The 22,606-nt window shown below is 32.3% G+C and overlaps 1 protein-coding gene across 1 annotated transcript; it reads left to right on the forward strand.

Annotated features, from left to right (window-relative positions):
* The first annotated feature begins 650 nt into the window (after nt 1–650).
* On the forward strand, nt 651–22,066 carry Smyd4-2 (SET and MYND domain containing, class 4, member 2). The gene is made up of 13 exons (XM_089697558.1): nt 651–678; nt 2,646–2,843; nt 9,024–9,192; nt 10,786–10,968; nt 11,819–11,965; nt 14,040–14,119; nt 14,595–14,716; nt 15,042–15,178; nt 16,640–17,077; nt 17,431–17,614; nt 19,703–19,915; nt 20,765–20,909; nt 21,122–22,066. The coding sequence occupies exons 2-13, from the start codon at nt 2,646–2,648 to the stop codon at nt 21,305–21,307; spliced, it is 2,202 nt and encodes a 733-aa protein (XP_089553684.1). The 5' UTR covers nt 651–678; the 3' UTR covers nt 21,308–22,066.
* The last annotated feature ends 540 nt before the right edge of the window (nt 22,067–22,606 follow it).

Consider the following 22,606-nt stretch of genomic DNA (forward strand, 5'->3'; position numbering starts at 1 on the left):
ATTAATATTTTCGTAACATTAAATATACGTACAAATTTCAGCAAGAATATAATACCTTTTTCGCCGTTAAACTTATTTAAGACGCTGTTTAAGTTAAGAAAAACATTTACGCGACATTGCTATAACAATTTTAAAAGGAGCTTTAATTTTGTTGGGTGTATCGCTTTTTACTTTTATTTTATATTAGTCTTAAATACATAAGTACTTGATATGGTTACTATTAATTTTAGTAATTGATTGATATAACAGACATAGTTATATATATATTGTATTTTTGTATTTTATTTCTACAATAATTAATAAATTAAAATAGGTACGTAAACATACACAACTGAAACATTTATTATTATACATGTCTATAAGAGAGATACAAATTTTACGTGCATTAGAAGATTGATGTGAGAACCAAGTAAAAAATATCTACAAAAAACATTTCTTTTTTTCATCTCTTTTTAGTCTAATGAACTTAACAAAATTAAGAACCTCCACAAAAATATTCTTAAAACTACGTTCTATATTAAATTTTGTGCCGTATCGATTTGTTCGTATTTAACAAGAGATGTCGCTACTAATTTCCTAGTCTATACAATAGAAATAGATCTCCAGTATTTGGCAGGCAATCTAATTTAGGAACGGTAGTCCAATGCGACTCGGGCCGGCCGCACGACTACTTCAAAGGTAATAAATGTTTATTATTTTTTAATTATCCATTGTTTTGCATCGATAAAATGTTTATAGAAAATCGATTTTTCATCTGCGAACCTGTTTTTCGCGGTATTGTCTGTACCTGTGTTTTAAAAGTGGCGATTTATGCAATCGTTTGATTTTCGTTTTGATGTGATGGTTGATGGTTTAGAGACGAATATAAATATAATTCGTTAAAAACGTTTTACTATTCAATAAACATATGGATACTACAAAGATTAGTGGCTGTGTTTTATATCGCTTCGCTTTTCCACGATGTTTTCAGTGTACGGATAAATGACGCTTGAAGTATGCTTTAATTAAAGAAAATATAGGTAGATCGTTTGCAAGTCCATAAAATAAAGTAGAATGCCGATAAAAACTTGCTATTTATTTATTCGATAGACTAGAAAACAAAGTGGATAATTTACTATCTGTGAACAATGTATAGCGGAGATTTCTCTGTATTTTCTAATCTAGGTATTATAATCATATTTATGAGCTCACTTTTGTTTGTCTTTATTAGGTAGTGTGATTTTGAAGTAATTTGGTTAAAATAGTTATCATACAAATCTACTTTATAAAGAGCTCAAATTTAAATCATACACAGCTGTCCCCTCTATCTAAAAATAAGGAATTTTCACCGCAACATCATTATGAGAATTTCAACATCAAAATATAGAGTTAATAATTCAAATTTACATTCACATATAATATCATACACAAAAACAGTCCTTTATATAGAAAACTGCGAGTTGTAATTTATTCTCCTCACGCTCATGTTTTGTCGCGTTGTATATTAGCATTCATGTACAAACATTTAAAAAGTTAACAGTTGACAGTCTGAAATCGTCACTCACTAAAAAGCACTCTATTCAATGCGTATAGAATGCATTTTGCTATCGGCATGCCAATGAAATTACCAATGCATTTTGCCTCCTGACATTTACTGCACTCAGAGTTCCGCTAAATTTAACTAAACGATTTACTATCTAACATTGTACAGGATGCTCTGAGGCTGTAAACTTTTGAGCGCAAATTAGTCATACTCACTGATATTGATAATTAAATTATACTGTATTCTCAACGGGACTTTCGCGTAAATTATTGTACAATATTATGTAGTGGGTTTTATTGAAGTTTATGTCTGTATATTTATGTGCTCTCCTTATTTAATTACTAGAACAGTCTGATGAGACAGAAAATCCTTTGAGGGATCATTTGCAGCACTACTTTTAGGTACAAGCTGGTGTTGTAATTTATGCTGTATGAAAACCTATTCCAATACTTTATTATCTGTGCCTTCAGTCAAGATCAAAATCGGTCAAGATATTACCAAATTCAAACGATTTTTAAAATTCAAACTTAAAGCTAAAATCCAGCAATTCACAACAGATCCTTGCCACAGATGCACATAAATATATCAGAGATATTCTCTTGAAATATTAAAACGATATACGTCGCTATTTGTAAGCTGAAACCTCGTTATAAGGTGACCTATCTAGTACATTTCCATGCACTAAGAGGATTGTGAACTGCGATATGTATTCCATTCCGTTCCTAACAAGCTCACTGGAATAAAATATACCAGTTTTTATAGACAGGTAAAAGATCATAGCAATGTTTATGTTTATCCTGTTGGTTATATAACAGTTTTCATGATGTTTTTTTTTAATAAAATGTAAAGTAGACCAATCAATAGGTACACATAAGATTTATAATTATTTTGTAAATGTTATAATACATACTTTCAGTTTCAATCTATTATTTCAGCACACATGTACATACTAAATTATAGGCATAAAATGCATATTTTCGAAATATTAAATTCAAATTATCTTATCCAACATTCTTGGTACTAAATAGTAGCACAGTACAATACCATCTTTTCAATTATAATATACCCGCAATACATATACAACGAAAACTAACCTTTATAAACTTTAAATGTCTACTTCCAGATGTCCAGAATATACGAAGACGTGGACTCCACATACGCAGAGGCGTGCAGTGACGTCACGCTCTGCTCTAACAAGAAGGGTTTCTTCAAGAACTTCGCAGAGGATATAGTTTCAATAGCTGAATCAAACGAATGGCTGGAGACATTCGAAAAAGTCGCAGATGGGGAGAAAGTTGCTGCGGTTATGGAAAATGAAGCGGTATTCAAGTTTGCTTAGATTTGTGGTTAGGTTTCCTTGAAGTGGCTTTTTTATATATACAAGAAATACCTAATAATCAACTTATTCACTAATTTTATGACTTAATTGAAATGTCAGGTTTATAAATAACACCTAGATAAACAATTCACAAGCTTAGCGGCAAGCAAAATAAATCGTAATTTGTCGAACGTAACGATTACCTACCAATACATTTACAAAGGTTACCAATCTTTCCACATTTTAAATAATGATGTTAATATCTTAGATATATCATAATAAACAATTGTCTAAAAATTAAATAACTGCTTCGTATTTATTGGGTACATTGCGAATGCTGCAAAGGAATGCTTTAGAATGCAATATTTCCGCGAAGATAAACCTCCACGTGCAAAGTGGCCTCGAAATGCTTATCCCTGCCAATACAATACAAACAAAGTGCTCCATTTGTCTAACAAAACGTCGATTTTGATTCTGTTTAATATCTATACTAAAACAGTATAAAACTGAAGAGTTTTTTTTGTTTGTTTGTTTGAACGCGCTAATCTCATTAACTACTGGTTCGATTTGAAAAATTATTTCGGTGTTAGATAGCCCATTTATCGGGGAAGGCTATAGGCTATATTATATCATCACGCTAAGACCGGAGCATTGCTGGTAAATAATCGCCTCTTATTTGTGCATTTCGTACAATTAACGAATTGCACAATATAATAGATGTGTTTTCTTGTAGTTTGAGCGAATTTTCAAAGGTACTACTAAATATATTATGCTATCAGCAGAAATGTTAAGTTTATGAATTATTGAGGCTTAATAGGCTATTCTTGTGTTACAACGTGTTTATTTTTATATTTTTATGAGATATGTTTGTTTTTCTTAATTTATAAAAGAACTCTGTCGAATTAGGTTAACCTGTAATGATAGTTAGTTCTATGTGTGTGTGTAAATAAATAAATAAATAAATAAATAAAACCGCAGAGCACAGCTAGTTAGGTTATATATGTGTTAAGTTTTAGCTTTAATGGCTGAAATTGATTGGTGCACTCAAAAGATACGACAGTATCCCAATAGTTAATTATTTTCTACAGTTAATGAGAAAAAAGTTAAATTCAAAGGAAGTAACAGGATTGAAAAACGCAGTGTTTACTAACTAGTCTGGGATAAAGTAAACAATCTTGTAACTAAAAGAGAGTTTGCGGAAAATGTCATAATGCAAATTTCTTTGTACAGTTCTTCATAACCGTCTGTCTACCTTTACCCTCCTCTGCCTTGGAGATAAATACAAGACTGCCGCTTTCTGAATTACTATTTGACGTTAAGAACAACTCAAACCATACCTTAATGCTGCTTTAATTATGTTCATATATCTGATGGGCCCTCTTCACAATGGGCAGCGTTGGCCCAACAAATGATCGTCGATTTGCCGCCATTACAGCGATTATGAAAAATCTACAATGAAGGCCGATCACAGACATTTAGGCCCTCTACACTATCGTGATTGCCTCCACTTGCCCAACGCTGCCCAATGTGAAGAGGGCCCATTACATAAGCTTTCTCAAACCATTTAAAACAAATCAATTATCAATACAGAAACCGGTATAAGAAATACAGGGCTATTGTAAGACAGGACGCCCACCGGGTATAATATCACGATAGTCCATTAAATAAACAACAAATTTCAATATTTTCAATGCAACGATGATGCAACGTAGGTATTTAAGTATTACTGCGCGCTCACTGAAGCGTATTTCTCTTTTAAGAAGTCCTTATAAAAGTTTCGTCTAGACTCGGTGTTATTGAATTCTTCACGCGTTAGCTTTCAAACTAGGTGTATAACAATATTAAATTTATAACGATGTTATGAGTGTGAATTGTTATGAGATATTTATTCTATTTGTGCAATATAATATTCAATAGCACAGCGGACGTTTTAACAGAATATGTAACAAGGGGAGAATTGCAAACATGGTCACTTTAATATTAAAGCTATAATATCAGGCACATCATAAGCCTAGTTCCCTCAGTAGAGGCTTCGATCCAGGGCTTAGAAGCTTAACCACAACTCTGACCAAGTTGGGGCTGGTATATGTCACATATAATCTTTTCTGATCATTCAGCTGTCAGTTTCTCTAAAATTTAGATAAAATGAACAACTTAAAAAAATATAGATAATTTTTTTATTCAATGCGGACAGAGAACTTTTGATTGAAGATATACAGTTTAATCGCTGAACCATCATTGCAAACTGCTCGCCTGATGCTGATAAAGTTTTAACTCAATAAATAATTGAATAACGAGTGCTTGTGGAAAATCGCGAATCACAACTTACAGTCTTACTTGCAAGACTTACTAATGATCCTCTGTCATAGTTTACCGTCTATGCTAGTTTTATAAGAACAAATATAACTAAAATGCGAGGAAGCGAATGCAGCATAATCTCTTCTCTATATACTTAGTCTATATAATATGTAATTATCTAGTCACAATGTTAGTTACCAGACTCCTCCAAAATGACTTAACTGATTCTCATGAAATCTGTGTGCCTATATTGACTAGATTTGAGAATCGGACTACATCTATTTTTCATACCTTTATAAGAGTAAGGCCAACGTGTGTCGGAATTATAGAATAAATTTAGAATATATGAGTATATTCTTAATTTATCCTAGAAATAAAATTATATTCACTATAACAGCAAAATGTGTAATGATTAGAAACAACATTTACCGTACAAATTGCGTTTGCCAGAGCATTTTATGATTTTACTTGCATAGCGCTCAATCAGGCCTTGATTGCATTATTATATTATGTTCATGCTTGCAAATGTATAGAAATGAAGTGAAATTACAGATATGTATAGTTATTTTAGAATTTAATATAGATGCACTATTTACTTTTAACTACAAAAGTGCATGGCGCAAAAATACAATTGTCTTGGAAAGCTTTTTATAACACGTAGTAAATACATGAACAAAACAAAGATTTTACAGGAATTAATAATTTCTATTTGTGGGAATTTTAGTACTATAATTGTTTGTTTACGATGTTGAAATTTGGATTTTGTAATAATGTAAAAGGTAAAGTTATAGCCCTAACTACTAGGTGTGTCTCTAATGAATGTCATCAGCATTTATTTCGTAGGAAAGGCGTGGTTGTGATTTATTTATTACTATTTATATCTTTTCGTACACTACGTAAAAGTATAAGTGAAGTCCCATGTTCCCTAGTGGGGTAAGGGGCAGATGCATTATTCATCTGTTTCACTGATCGATTTTCTTTAGGGACAAGTAGGCCTTCTGTGTCCTGCCAGACCGAGACATTTTTTTTCTTCGTCTCCACCGGGAATCGAACCCAGGAGCCCTCGATGCTACGCTCACGCGTCAACCACTGTACCAAGGAGGCGTTCGACATTTTGATATTTTTCACACGTAAAAGTATAAGTTGGTTTTAATATGCTGTTTAAAGTTAAAAGAAACCAATGGAATAGGTTTCAACATTCTATTTGATTACTAAAGTAAATTTAGCGTTAGCATGCTAAATTCTAGTAATTTTTTTTTTGTAAATTTAAATAATTCAGGGACGTAAGGTCCTAAATTTTATCAAAGGAACTCACTATTATAATTATTATTAACTCTTGATTAATTAATTATGCCATTATTATCGTATAACAAACAAAACATTTTTTTGCTCATTTCACAATTTTTAAGTGAAAATCCAACCAAAGTCCATCCTCACAAAGTTCAGAATATTTTAGAATACGATATGAAATCACAGAACAAAAGCAAATCTATTTTCTCAACTGAAAATCACCATAACAAGCTCATTAATTAAATGTGTTTACGATATTCTAGAGAGCGTCAGCGTTATCAATAAGCAAGGATTTATGCGGTTAGCAATATGCATGTTCATTATTTTGTGCAAGTCTTGGATTTTACATTTTACAGCTGAGAAAGTTCGCTATAACAAGTGCTCATTATTTTTAATTTTATTGTTTTCTGGTACAGCCAGTTTGTTGTTCGCAGTACGGATGCGGCGTGTTTTCATTACGGTCTAGGTATCGTTACTGGGATTCCGACTCAAGCCTGGGATTCAAGAGAAGAAAAATCTAGTGTTTTGCGTTTTTAAATATTTTAATGTATTTTCATCTGATTTACGGGACTAGGTAGGATCCGAGGTACAAATTTCAGCCAATATAATATACTGTGAACTCTAATAAAAAGTATTAGTAGGGCAGGAAAAGAAGGCAGATCATATAAGTGTCCGAAAAAAATAATGTTAAGGCAACAGATACTATTATTATTTTTTGACATTTGATTATGTCTTTTATTTTATTTAAGGAAGTAAAATAGATTTATACCGAATTTCCATGATAGATTATTGACTTTAACAAGAAAGTAATTTTTCCTTAGTAACAGCATAATCCTCAATAATAAGGACGCAGTAACCGCTCAGATAATATTATTCTACCATACGTTAAATTTCCCGAGGGTTTTAATGGATAATCTTGGATAAAAATATAATTCGACATAATTATCAACTTATTATGTACTCTTATCTTGCACTAGATCCCATCGCAAGATTATTACGTTCATAGTTTTTTTGATGAAACCAAAATTTTATGTATTTTTATAATTAGCAGAATATATCGACTAAGTTGCCAGTCAAAATATGTCCGCAAGCAATTTTAATTAATAATCATCATCATTTTGGTTTCATCAAAAAAACTATGAACGCACTAATCCTGCGGTGGGATCTTAGACCATTGGAAATTTAGTTCAAAAGATTGTCATTATAAAAATATCAACCCTTTCTTGACCTTGTGGGCTTTAACTGAAATTAAAGAAATTTTAAAATTTAAGTTTTTGTAAAATGCCTGCTACTTAATTAAAACTAGACGATAAACGCCAGTTCAATAAAAATTCAATTTTACGCTCAAATCCACATTTACAATGAGGCTTTAACTTTCCCAAGTTAAATACTGAAGATCTATAAAAGAGAGGAGTTATCTTTATTCAATCTTCATCATAGCTTTAACTCTGGAAAAAATAGTTTAATCAAGAATTTAATTCATAAAACATCTTGATAAATCTTGATGCTAAAATTTATGTGCATACTAGCTTTCCGCCCGCGGCTTCGCCCGCGTTTTCAGAGAAAACACCGCATAGCTCCCTTTCCCGTGGGATTTCCGGGATAAAACCTATCCTATCTCTCAAGTTGGATCGAACTGCACATGGTGTGTGAATTTTTTTAAAATCACTTAAGTGGTTTAGGAGTCCATTGAGGACAAACATTGTGACACGAGATTTATAGATATATATTAAGATTGTGGTAGTAGTATGTGCTGGATAGAGATACCAAGTTCCAACTGACGCGATTGACACGACAACTTATAGATACTTCTAGGTAATTGTGACTGTTTCGTCGTAAAAATAGCATACAAGTTTTTTTTTTTTTTTTAATAAAAACCGCGAAGATGTGGAACTCCCTACCGCCATCCGTGTTTCCTGATAAATATAATTTGGATCTATTCAAGGCCAAAGTGAATAGGCTTTACCTTACTGATCAGGCATGCTAACCTGAAAGACCGTATCTTCGCTTACCATCAGGTGAGATGGCGGTCAAATGCCTGAGCAGCGTGTTTAAAAAAAAAATACAAGTAGGTATAAATAGAACATAGGTCCGGTGCAAATCAAAAACAGAAAGGCGTAAAATTGGAAATATAAAATTGTACACAGAATGGCTATTTGCTCTGGAACGTACAGCACTTTGATCGAAATATAATAAAAATATATACGATGGCTATACAAATATCCCATTGGAATAACTCGGTCAGATTTGAATGGAGTTTTCATACTGGTATATTTTATCACGTATTTCGACGAGTTTATAAAAAGGTGTCATGTATTGAGAACGAAAACTTTAGATGCACAACAAATAATCCATTTTTTTTTTCTTTCTTCCTTTCTCAACATAGCACCTTCAATAAACATATACATATTTCACATTTGAATTAATAAATTAATTGTTCCTAGCTTATCTAATTATCACTTCATTTGAAGATAGTATCAATGATGTTTTTTGTTATATTTTTATGTGGTGATGGTAATTTGGTGAATTTAATAATTTTATTTTAGTCTATTCTTTTCTTCTATAATATACCTTAAAATCTATGAAATCCAACAGATAATGAGTACAATCCGCGAAGTATTCTCCCGTATCCAGCCGCTACACCGTGGTAAAGACGCGCGGGTGTCTCACGAGAGGCGCCTCGCTGCTCAAGCGATCGAAGCAGGGGACCTGAGCAAGGCGTTTGGCATGGCTAGCCAGGCTGTGCTGCGGGCGCCTATGACTGGTAAGTGCAAATGTATTTAGATACTTTTGAAAAATGATGACGCCGTTTGTAAACGGCGAAATTATACAATTTGCCTGCGACATATATATTATATATAACACGAAAATTATAAATTTCATAGCAACTGAAATGAATGTAAAATTTATCAAAACTGTTCAATTTCAATATAATGTAATTCAACTGCTACACGGAACCGTTTCCGAATTCAATAAACCAATATAACGAAAAGGTTTCCACTTCGTCATTTTGTGCATAATATTGTAAAGTTTGCATTTACATCTTTTCTAAGAATGATTCGCTTTGAAATATATTTCAAAACAATATTCATAAAACATAACAACAAAGACTCAATCAACGGAAATAAGCTTGAATAACCGAATAAATTAGCCATATTTATAGGACAATCCGCCCTGAATTAGTTCGGATAAAAATGATAAATATTGATGCTCTATAATATCGTACAATCGTCTTATTAGGTCATGTTGCCAAAATAGAATTCTGATTGATATATTTCATAAGATCTGAAAAGATTGAACTAAGAATAAAATATCGCCTTGTAACTAAACTACTAAAGTGTATCTATTATTATACGCTAACAACGTTCCATCAATTTCTAAGAACATACTTGGGCAATATGCAACGATAAAGATTAAACACACTTCAATATTTACAAAACTACTTTTTGTAAAGCGAACGCAACTTTTCAATTTCAATATGAAAGCGCTGTATCCTTGCTGTATCATATCAACTCTTTTGACGACTACAATGGAAACGAAAATCGAAAGCAAAGTGACAAATAAAACAGCTTACACGTGCATCTCTGACGCGACTCTTAACAGATGTTTAAAGTCTCGACAAAAAATATTTACTAAAAGACAATACCGACGGGAAATTCCTATGGCGCTCCTCCGTAAATCAAGTTACCTACAAGATGCGAGCTTTAATTAAAATCGAATTAAACAGAGAGGAAAAAACAAGTGCATGCTTCACTTTACATTAGAAGCACAATATACAGATATAACCAGTAGGGAAACTTCATACAAAACGTTCGAAATGGCTCACGCACACAGGCAAGCGTGTTTACGAGAATCGTCTATGGGTATTCTTATATCAATTGTGCTGATACTGTTGTATCGGTATATTGTGTTAGAAGTTAATTAGAGTCAGTACAATTTGCTGAATAATGAAACGTTTTTGTATACACGTCAGTGGAAGATGTGAAATTCAAAATAAAAACAGATCATTGCGGTTTTGCTACAAGCGGTATTACTGTATTCCGGGTATAACGCTCTACAGATATTTTGGATTATTATAGCAAATTCAATTTTTTCATATCGGTTTACACGGTTTTCCTAGAAGGTCAACTTTTTTATTTGAGCTTTAAGCACAGAATACGTCTTCTAGTTAAAAAATCAAATAAACTGTCTGGGAATCATAATATGATTTGTTAGGGTTGCTCAGGGCTCCTTGCTTGATCCTTGTAATAATATCTAATATAACATGTCAGATTTCTCATGATGTTTTCCTTGCCGTTTCGAGCGTTTCGAGCATATATTATCTGTTATTCAATAATACTACTTATACATTTTTCAGGAGTAGATGAAGTAATAGACGGTGGTGTCTCCCTCGCTTTAGCGCTATGGGTGAGATCGGAAGTGTTGCTGAAGATGAACAAGCCATATTCAGCTCTTGAAGACTTGAAGCTAGCGTTGAAGGAACGGCTGCCAGCTAAAATGCGAGCCCAGTATTATTGGCGTATGGGACACTGTTATAAAGGTAAGTATTCATTATATACTAGTTATTATAATTAATACTAAGCTAATTAATTTGGGTATTACTATGTATGTCGCTTTAAGTTCGTAACTAACGGTTTAATTTAAATAATTAATTTAGTTTTCACATTTTTCTATTTTCACATTTCACTTCGTCAGTAATAACATGTGAAGGCATATTAAAAACGTAACCAAATCGATATATTCAAAATCAAACCGAATTGTTAACAACCCCCTTCGTAAAAACTTGGAGATATATCAAACGATTACCAGTTAGGCCTATCAAAAGTTTCTTCAGAAAAGAACTTAAATTAAATACGCAATATAAAAAAGTCAATCATTTGATGTCATTACAAGTTGAGGGCCTTGACCCATTAAACTTTAACTCGATGGAACCTTATATTATCGAAACGGGTAAATTTGGGTCAACATACCCTTAGCTTTAATTCATTTTCGGGTAATATTGGGTAATGTATTCAATTTTGAAAAAAAATTGTTGTTATAATTTTTGTGTAGAATTTTGTGAAACTGTGATTTTCGGATACTTTCCGTAAAGGAACGATTTTTTTTCATAAAGTTATAGATTTAATTGACTTCATATCCTTTTTTTCCCCCGGTTTATAAAATTCCGTGGCTTTTTGAGAGCCATGAAGAATGGCCATGAGCCATGAGCATAGATCTGATGTATTCCTCCGATTTCTTAAAAAATCTTTTTTCTGTAAAATTTTTCCCTGAGCTTTCTTCACAAATTCTAAAACAAACTCATAAAAAAGCAAGACAAGGACAAAATTACCTCACATGTACAAATGTTCAAGCCTTTTCCAATCCAATAATTTCATACAATTTATTTCCAGGAGCCAAAGAACCTACTAGAGCAAAAGTATCCTACGAGCTAGCTGGTAGATTATTGGGAAAGGATGAAGCTGCTCAGAAAGAATTACAAGAAGACATAGCATCGCTAGATTATACTGTGAAACCTAACCCAACATTGAATAAAACAGGTAAAAATTAGATATTTTTTTAAGAATAGGAAAAAATCGAGGCAGGATCCGATTCAGAAAGGCAGAAAGGCACGGGTTCGAATCCCGACTTGTATTCGAATTATCTCTATTCTTTCAAAACTAAAGTAAAAACTAAACAAAAATTTTAAAGATTTTGAAATATTAATTAATCAAAGGAACGAATAAAAGATACCATTTTGGCAGTTCTTATCAATAACTTGCTTATTTTTACCTTAAATATTCGAATTATTTCCAAAAGAAGTTGATTCGAACATCACACCATAGATACTCGTATCTTGCGATGAAATTTAACGATTATTATCCTTGTTTAGGGAATCTTTTTACCAAAGCGGAAATTAATTTCTTATCCCTATATTTTCTTGTACGAATTACGCGAATTTTACGAATTAAAAATTAAGGCTCCAATCCAAAAACTTTTTGGGCAAATAATTTTATCGAAGATGCTATTAAAAGTAATATTCTACAAAGAAATCACTACATAGTATAAAACAAAGTCGCTGTTGTTGTCTGTCTATTAAACTACGCAATGGATTTTGATGCGGCTTTCTTTTAATAGATAGTATCTTCGAGAAATGTTTTAATATGTAATTTATTTGGTTTTAGACAAAGCCAGTATTCAAAAAAAGACGTGTGTCACTCGGGGACTGCCGCGGTAAAGCTATTGCATGCTATGCCTTCAAGCCACACCTCCGTGCCCGTCGGAGTGGGGAGCGTGAGGTTTTTTCGTTACAGAATTTCTAGATTCGGTCCCCGCGCTCAAGGCCCGCGATAGAAGCTATGCAATAGCTTAAAAAAGAAGTACAAATATATAAATAAGTATTCAAATAAACAACACTCGAGTTCCACTAGAAAATGTCTACATGCATAACTATCCATAGCATTCCTAAATGAAACGTTTTGTTAAAAGGTCAAAAATATTGTTATTTCGTCCCAACCGTGCTTATATTTAGCTCGTATTTTAAGCCCTTAGTACCGTTTGTCCGTAGAAAAGGGCATTTTTACGATATCACCCTACTATTTGTCGACTAGTTGACGTCAATAAGAATGTTCGTTCATTAATTACTATGAATTAAATGTAAATTAGAAAGCCTGGAATAAATGTGTAGATAATGAAAATCCTTAAATTTTTTAATGTCGAAAAGAAACCAAAAGACAATACTATTGAAAACAGTAAAAACAGTATTATTGAAAATCTGTCTAGTTTTTGAATTTGTCGCGAATTGTATAATTGAAAAATATCAAATTTGAAATGATATAATCTTTTAAAAGTGAAATCTTTAAAAATATTAATAGAAAAGTTAACTTCCACCATAAATTAGAAAGATACTTTTTAAACAACCAAAAAAATCTCTAGTTTCTGTTATCGAGTTTGGATGATAAAAACCAAATAAGTGTAGAGGTACGGAGCCTATGTTTGATCAAATATGATGGATTAGAGCCTGACCTTTTCCAAGTTAAAAGCTTAGTATTGAAATTGATGAATACAACTTTACTTTTTATATATTATTGCTATTCTAAAATAATATTAATATTCGCTAACTTGAAAATGAATTTCGAACACAAATTGATAAAAAGGAAATTACATTGCTTATAAAATTGCAAACAGAATTTTTCCTTAAACGTAATATCGAATGAAGGAATATTTTTAAAGTATTTACGCCTTAGAAGCGTCAATAATCTAAAATATTTGCTGCTAGTATTAATAATAAACAACGTTCATAATATTTAAATATTTTTAGTTTATTTGATATATATCATAAATAAGTCTGTTTTCACTACAAAATTATCTTAAAATTCTTGTTTAATATTACATATTACCTAGATTTATTACTCGCTGTGCCCTGCGGTTTTACCCGCAGTGCTCCACTCCTTTTGGTCTTAGCGTGATGATATATACTTAGCCTATATTATAGCCTTCCTCGATAAATGGGCTAACTCCGAAAGAATTTTTCAAATCGGACCAGTAGTTCCTGAGATTAGCGCGTTCAAACAAACAAACAAACTCTTCAGCTTTTAATATTATTATAGAAGTATAGATAAATAATTATCACAGGTGTACCGCTGACAGGTGGTGGAAAGCTCAATATACCCGCCTTATCTAATCTCGTGAAAATAACCGAAGAGGAAGAGAAGGTAGGAAATAACACAATACACATTGAATATACAATATCTATAGTATAGGGGATGGGGGAAAATATTGCGAGAAATTGGAAATAACTCATAAACGTAATTAAGGTGGTATGGGGAAACATAAATATTTATTTTTAAGTATTTAAACTCTACAAATCGTAGACTTTATATCTATTTTGCAGTGTTACACATGACTTTAAATATTCTCCGGGTAATCATTATTAAAAACATTATGCAGGTACATCATTTTTTGAATATTGCAAAGCTATGTACCTTTTTTCAAATACATATCAATGTATTTTTTTACAATTGAATTTCCAGTATATTTTCACTCGTTTCAGTTATGATAAAAATTTCTTAGACATCTTTCATACACGATATCATTACAATATGTATTTTGAAAAATAATACAATAAATTGAAAATAACAACTTCCACCAAATTCCCAACCACCTCTCGGACTATATCTCCCATTGCAGGGACGTTTTGTAGTGGCTAAAGATCAGATAAAAACCGGCGATGTGCTTCTCGTGGACAGCCCTTACGCCGCCTGCTTGATGTCGGATTATTATGGGACCCATTGCTTACATTGTTTCAAACGGTGAGCATTTTAATGGTTATATTAAGATGTTATGATTGTGTTTTTGAGGTATTTTTCTGTACAAGAGATATTATGTTTGTAGTTAAGAAAAAGTTAAAAAAATCTTTTTATTTTTTTTTCTAAAATTAAGAATAATTATGTAATAGTACCTACACAGTTAGTACTCGATACTTAAAAAAAAATATTTGAGTCATTTACCTACTTACATGGAGTTAGAAAAAAGATGATTTTTGTTCAGCACTTGAAGCATCCTGAAACTGTTTTTGACTAAGGCTTTTGACAAAATATAAGTTGTTTATAATGCGATGTTTTTGTACATTTATAGGTTAGAAAACAGTGAAACCTCCGCACCAATCTGGTGTCCCAAATGTTCTGGGATCACATTCTGTAGCGTGGAATGTCGAGACACCGCCGTGGCCACTTACCATACGCATGAGTGTCAGTTCCTCGACCTGTTTATAGGTAAGAGGATTTTTTTTTTTGGTTAGAAATGTTGATTTTTTCTTGTATATTTTGACAAAACTTTAGGGTTGGGTTGGGGGAAAATAATGAGTACTGTGATATGTTCGTTGCGACGTAGACACGTAAATCCCAGTCTATAGTGTAATGTGTATTTTCATGTTCTACAAATTATTCAAAGCATTATATACATTATCACAGATGTTGTAAATATCATTAATATAATATATTAATAGAAATTACACGCGAGGCCGGTTTAAATATTAGTTTGAATGTAATAAGAATGTACTGCGATTCTACACAGCTACCTAATTGATTAACAAATCGCAGCAAGTCAACGACTATTAGCAAAGTGAAGGTAGTTGGGTCAAACAACAACGTCCGAGCCCCTAGGCACGATCCGTACGATTGCGCGCCGAGTCAAAGGAAAGCGGCAATTTATAGTATTCGACAGCTAAGCATGTTCTGACAGGCGACAGTGACAGCTATATTGACAACTATTCATCCACAAAAATATTAAATCAAAAGTTACGTCTAACAATATAATATATTTTTGTACAATTTGTTAACATCTATACGTTGTCATGTTATTATTTCTTCGCCCTAAAAAAACTTACTCCGAACAATAATTTAATGAAAATAATATCTTTAAGTTTAAAATGGGATTTGTTTATATAACAATATGTAAATATAATCCACGCCAACATTTTGAAATAATAAATAAAGAGGATAAATAACGAAGCAATAAAAAATAAATCTCCGAAAAATACTCCGGAACATGTTACGAAAAATTCCAAGTAATTATTTTACAAAGATCATGTTGAGAAATTTCTGAAGGAATATTTTTAAACGTAAATAAATTATTAAGCTGTTCAGCTCCTGCTTTGTTACGAAGCTTATTATCTTCAATCTTAACCATAATATTTCTAGATAATGCTAAAAGTAGTTCCTTGTTGAGTTCAAAAGATGCTCATTACGAGGCATAAAAATAAATAATAATGGTGTAATAGAATTCTTTTGCAAATCTATTTTTAACTTTATACAAATTTAACTGGACGATAGATTTGTCACATTTATTTGCTGAAGTACCTCAGAATATTATGCAGATTTTATGTTTCAAGAGAGTATTCAAAGTCAAATCTGAATTATTATTCAAGATGTGCACTTTGTGAGAATAAATAAGTACAGTTACATAATATTTTTCTAATGGTGTAGAGAAAATTGGCTTGTAACTCTAGAATTCTCTTCACTTCCATAAAAGTTTTGCTTTTCTATTTGAGGACCAATTTAAATGTATTTTTGTATCATATTATTCTTTTGAATAATATGTTAATATAGAATTAACGATGTTTTTTACGACTGACATAGAAACTCTTCTTTTATCATGTAAGAACCAATAATATGTAATATGTTGTAAAATATCTGGGCATACGTCTTTTTATTTACGCTTATATTTTATTTTAGGATCTGGTATGTCAATACTGAGTCACATAGCATTACGAATGGTAACACAAGCCGGTCTAGACACTAGCTTACAAATCCATTCCACTTACATTAAAAATGGCTCAAAATCCGTCGAAGGAACCATTTTAAATGACATAGAAGGAACTAAAAAATCAAGAATAAAAAGTAGAAAAGAAAGACTGAATAGATCGAAAAAGTACCTCAAGAGTTTCGATGACAAAAATATTATAGATGAGGCAAAACGTGAAGTGGATGATAAAACAAATATTAATGATACGTTAGAGATGACGGCTGGTCAAATATACTCTTTATGTACCCATTCACAATTGAGAAAAGGTTCCGATTATCTGAAAAGAATAGTAATGGCAATGTTTCTCACTGAATGCTTGAAGAAAGGAGGATTTTTCAGCAAATTGGATAAAGATGCTGCGACCCGAGGTGAGTCGTAATTGATATTGTTTTGCCACAACGCTTTGTATAGGAAATAAAAGAATTTACGGCTTACATAATAATTTCAATTGGCTTTAAACTTTTCTCATAAACTTGAGATATGAATAAATTATAAAATATAGGGTAATAAAAATTTTAATGTATTTTTATTTCTATGGACGACGAATGACGATATAAATAGATGGATCATAAAAATTTCCATCTCATGTGACACCGACATTCTCAAAACGACCGAAGTTTCTCTATTTGCTCTCAATCTTAATTATTTTTATAAAGACCATTTTATTAACCGACTTCAAAAAAGCAGGAGGTTCTGAATTCGACCGTATATATTTTTCTAGCGGAATTGTCTATATGCGAGTTGATACTTCACAACCTACAACTCTTGCAATTCAACGCTCACGAGATTTACGAAACTGTGCGAGGAGAGCACCAGTTCACGGGCTCCAAGCCGGTGTATATCGCTGTTGGGATCTACCCCACTGGTGCCCTGTTTAACCACGAGTGCTATCCTGCTGTGGCGAGGTAAGATTGCCTTATAATTATATATTTATTTTCCTCTAGAATTTACAAAAATGGTATGCTTGACAAAACATTAGGCAAACTTAGGATATTTCTATATCTATGCTTATTAGACTAGAGTAGATAATTTTTGAAACAAAAAAAAATCGCAGTCGGATGAAACCCATTAGAAAAGGAGCGGAATATGATAAAAATGTAAGGAAAAATAAATTACGGTCAATCCGAGTTCGGGAAGCGGGAGGGGGGAGCTTTTAAGAGAAAAAAATGGTTTCTCTCGATTTCCGACAAAACTACAAGTCCTATAGAAAAAAGTTCAATGGCAAAGTTGTAGGTAATTAAAAGTTCTACAACTTTTGTATTCACAATTTTTTCACATAACCTCAAAATTTAGGTGAAAAATTCAAAAAAACCAAGTTTTTGGTCTTTTATTTTTATCTACTTCAAAATTTTTTTTTTTTCTACGTAATTTGGTGGAAACTTACTTTATTATGTCCCAAATACACTGTAATTAATTTGATTGAAAATATTTATTTTTTCGCCTTATTTTGAAATAATACCAAAAAAACAACCTAATTTTCAATCGAAAAGTCACCCGTCAAAATATCAGCTTTTTTCAAAAACTTGGGGTGCCTTTTATTCATTAAAATCTCTATTTTCATATGGTGTAAAAAAATAAACACCACAATAGTAAGTGTTCTCAGGAAATGCATACAAACAGTGTGAAAATTAGCTTTTACTAAATCAGGCACACTTCTTACTTTTTTACACCATATGAAAGTAGAGATTTCAATGAATAAAAGGCACCCCAAGTTTTTGAAAAAAGCTGATATTTTGACGGGTGACTTTTCGATTGAAAATTAGGTTGTTTTTTTGCTTAGTTTTTTTGGTATTAATTCAAAATAAGGCGAAAAAATAAATATTTTCAATCAAATAAATTACAGTGTATTTGGGATATAATAAAGTAAGTTTCCACCAAATTTCGTAGAAAAAAAATAAATTTTGAAGTAGATAAAAATAAAAGACCAACAACTTGGTTTTTTGAATTTTTCACCTAAATTTTTAGGTTATGTGAAAAAATTGTTAATACAAAAGTTGTAGAACTTTTAATTACCTACAACTTTGCCATTGAACTTTTTTCTATAGGACTTGTAGTTTTGTCGTAAATCAGGAGAAACCATTTTTTTCTCTTAAAAGCTCCCCCCTCCCACTTCTCGAACTCGGATTGACCGTAATTTATTTTTCATTTTATTTTTCCTTTTATTTATTTTCATCACATTCCCCTCCTTTTTAATGGGTTTCATCCGACTGCGATTTTTTTTATCTTTTCATTATTTTTAAAGGCTTCTACCCCCCCCCCCCCCCCCAGTCTATATGCTATATTCTTGTGTGAATTTACTTAGTGGTTTTCTTTACTACTACCGATAATTTACTAAACGTTGTTTTAAAGTTTTACCAGTGAGGATGGGAGCACTAAATGTTTTAGTGCCTGCTCTGCAATATTGTAGGATATAACTCAAGCTGGATTGGTCCACTAAGCGTAAGCAATGACGTGATTGTGTAGTATTATCTTACCTCTGGAACAAAGATATTTGATCCCACGTAAAATCTATTGAATGGAGTTACTTTCATGATTTATGACGTCAATCTATTCATGCTTGGTCCACAAGAAGCAATATGAACAAGACAGTTATAAATTTACAGGTGTATGCAATGACGTCATAACCTAGTACATGGCACATAATATATGGCTGCTATATTTAAAGATTTATGCTCAAGTTTCACATTGTTTAATAAGTAAAATTTTAATAGGTTTTGAAACATTTGTTCAACAAGTATTTTTTTAATGAAATAAAATATCACTTTTTAAGGGCAAATTTTATATCCCACAAATAATTTAATTTCTTAAAAATACTTACAAAATTTGAAAATAAATTATATATATACTTAGTAATATTTTAATAGTAGGTTAATATGATATTAAAACAAACCGCTCTAAAACTAACTTAGAAATATCTTAAAAATAGAAAGGATTTTCTTAAAAAATATTTTTTTTATTCGTGCAAATAAATAAAAAATCCTTTCCCTTTACAGATATTTCGAGGGTCGGAAAATAGTTCTCCGCGCAACCAGACCTTTGAACCCAGGAGAGACAGTATCAGAAAACTACGGACCTCACTTCCTAGTACGGAACCTTAAGGAGAGGCGCAGATCTTTGGCTTGTAGATATTGGTTTAGTTGCCAATGTGTAGCTTGTAAGGAAGACTGGCCCATGTTGAAACAGTTGAACAGTATAACTTATTTGAGGTAAGTAAAATGTAATGTTATTGCAAATTACGTCAGAATATACTAACTTGTAGATTTGTAGATATACCAATAGGCAATAACGATCATAGCAGTCAATTCGGTACATCGGTTCAGTATGAAATGTTTTATTTTCTAGAGGATTCTAACAATTATCTTCTTTTTATAAGGTGAATACAGAATATATTTTCACACTCCGAATTCTATCAATAAACTACCATTGCAATGAAATTCCAATTAAGTGATCGGTCTTCTATCTTTGTCCTGTACACTTTTTTTTATTATTCTAATCCGTCGAACCTAGACCATCTTTGCAATTGTCCTACTTACCACTATACTATACAGTAGTACATGGAAACCTAGGAGCTAGTTACACAAAGTGTTTCCGGTGCCGCTCGAAGTAGCTGGAGGCAGTAATTTGATTAATTCATCGTATTTCTGATAAAGTACAATATACGACAGGAAAGAACGAGCGCTGTCTACTTTCTGTACATACCTGTTGGAAACTGCCGGATATCTAATTTCCTGCCATTATTATTTTGCTATGTCTTACAAAACTTGGCTACAGATCTTTTGCTAGGGGAAAATTGAGCTTTTGTTTTTATTTTGTACATTATTGGAAACTAGCTGTGCTCCGCGGTTTCACCCGCATTGCTCCGCCCCTGTTGGTCTTAGCGTGATGATATAATATTAGCCTATAGCCTTCCTCGATAAATGGGCTATCTAACACCGAAATAATTTTTCAAATCGGACCAGTAGTTGCCCAGATTAGCGCGTTAAAACAAACAAACTCTTCAGCTTTATAATCATAGTATCTGAACTATTCCTAAAATTAAGTACTTTGTATTTCAGATGTCCCAATATTGATTGTACCAGCAAATTTCCAGCGAATCCCAAGAGTCTTCCAAACAAATGCTCTAAATGTTCGGTGCCAATTGACCCGAAGTTAATTAAAATCTATTTAGACAATATTGACGATTGCTCTTCTCTTTACCAAGTAAGTATACTGTTAACCTAATGTATTTAGAAATGAAATAATTTGATACATTGTTAAAATATACAGTTATCCTTTTAATACAAAAATATTTGGTTATCTTTAACTGGTTTACCCATTAATAAGGCAGGACTTACTCTGTAAAAATTTAGTGTATTTTTTGTCAATTTAAAGTTTTCACAACTACCATATTAATTCTTATCATTTCTTACTAGGAAGGCGCAAAACTGATGGAGGAAGAAAAAGCCCAAGAGGCGATATCAAAACTGTGCAAAGGTGTCGATTTGTTCCACGAAATAGCGAAACCTCCGCACAAGGACACACACCTCGCGCAGGAATCATTGAGATCATGTTACGCTACTTCTGGCAATGTTTTCGTTGTTTCTGGGAAATCTACGTAGTTGTATTGTTGTGTAGTTCCTTACGAGTTACGACTTAGGTTACATAATATCTATATTAGGAATGGAATAGAAGGTGTCTTTTAATAATGGTGCATTTACATCAAGCGAGCGAATGCTCATTCAAACCCCACTATGTCAAATTATTTTAGTATAAACAACCGTAGAGCATACTTTCGTTGTTCTTAGTGCGTTTAAATCGTGCGAGCGAAAAGATTATATTATGCAATGTTCTAATACTGAACATTTTTCAGTGATCAACACTGAATACGAGTTTTCGTTTAACAAGATCACGAAAGAATGCTCTTCCTCCCGCTCTAGCTCTATGTTCGTTTGATATAAATACATCGAACGCGAAATTGTGATCAAAAAATTTTTATGACTCTGGTACTTCTCAGTTCTAACAATGTTTTCGTAATTGTAAATAATTAATATGTAGGTGTATTATATAGATCCTTTTATTGCATCTAAAGTGGAATGACTTAGACGCAAGATTAAAATATGAGTTCTTGATGAGTTCAATGTGTTGTTGTGAAAGGCGTTATCAATGCTATTTTCTATTTTTAAATTCAATCTCGTCTAGATATCCAATTCGCGTCATGCGGGGGAGGACTTTATAAACTTGCGTGTTGAATATGAAATACAAGTGTGTTTACTTGTTGCAGTTTTAGAAACTAATCTAAGTACCTATATTTATTTCATAAATGCGCTACAACTATAAATTAATACCGGCAGATTATTGAATAAATTCATAAACATTTTGTATAAATAATTGATAATATAAAACTCAAAGGTGACTGATATAGTGATCTATCAACGCACAGCCCAAACCACAGGACGTATCGGGCTGAAATTTGGCCGTTAGGACGTAGGCATCCGCTAAGAAAGGATTTCCCGAAATTCTTGCGGGAACGGAGAAAAACGGGGATGCACGTACAAAGTCGTGGGCGGAAGCTAGTAATTGATAAAGAGTAAGCCAGTACTAAACTACTTGATACCAATATATATTGACTTGTAAGCTGGGCATACATTGTTAAAATTTCGCATCGCTACAATAGGGATATGATCGACAATAGAGAATAGCCGAAGGCTTCGCAAACAATATAAATATTGCAAGCTCAAATATTACAATTACACAGGGATATAGCAGAAGCTTTTCGGAATTTTTAATGCAACGTCCTGTACGTTGGACGCTACAAAATCGAAAATATGGGAACATTTTTCATAAAAGGTGTTCTTTTTCGGCTTCATTGTTCTTTCTTTTTATTGTAGGATTTATTCAAAATGTACATGCAATATTGA

The sequence above is a fragment of the Colias philodice genome, chromosome 1, assembly GCF_061535455.1.
Source record: "Colias philodice isolate Cphi_HAF_F1 chromosome 1, ilColPhil1 Martin Lab GWU primary, whole genome shotgun sequence".
NCBI lineage: Eukaryota > Metazoa > Arthropoda > Insecta > Lepidoptera > Pieridae > Colias > Colias philodice.

Bases quoted from the DNA above. Each gene is read 5' to 3' on its own strand.
- Smyd4-2 (XM_089697558.1), top strand. From the start codon at position 2,646: ATGTCCAGAATATACGAAGACGTGGACTCCACATACGCAGAGGCGTGC. The intron at 17,615-19,702 runs GTAAGATTGCCT...TTCCCTTTACAG, and splicing joins TGCTATCCTGCTGTGGCGAG to ATATTTCGAGGGTCGGAAAA. The intron at 20,910-21,121 runs GTAAGTATACTG...ATTTCTTACTAG, and splicing joins ATTGCTCTTCTCTTTACCAA to GAAGGCGCAAAACTGATGGA.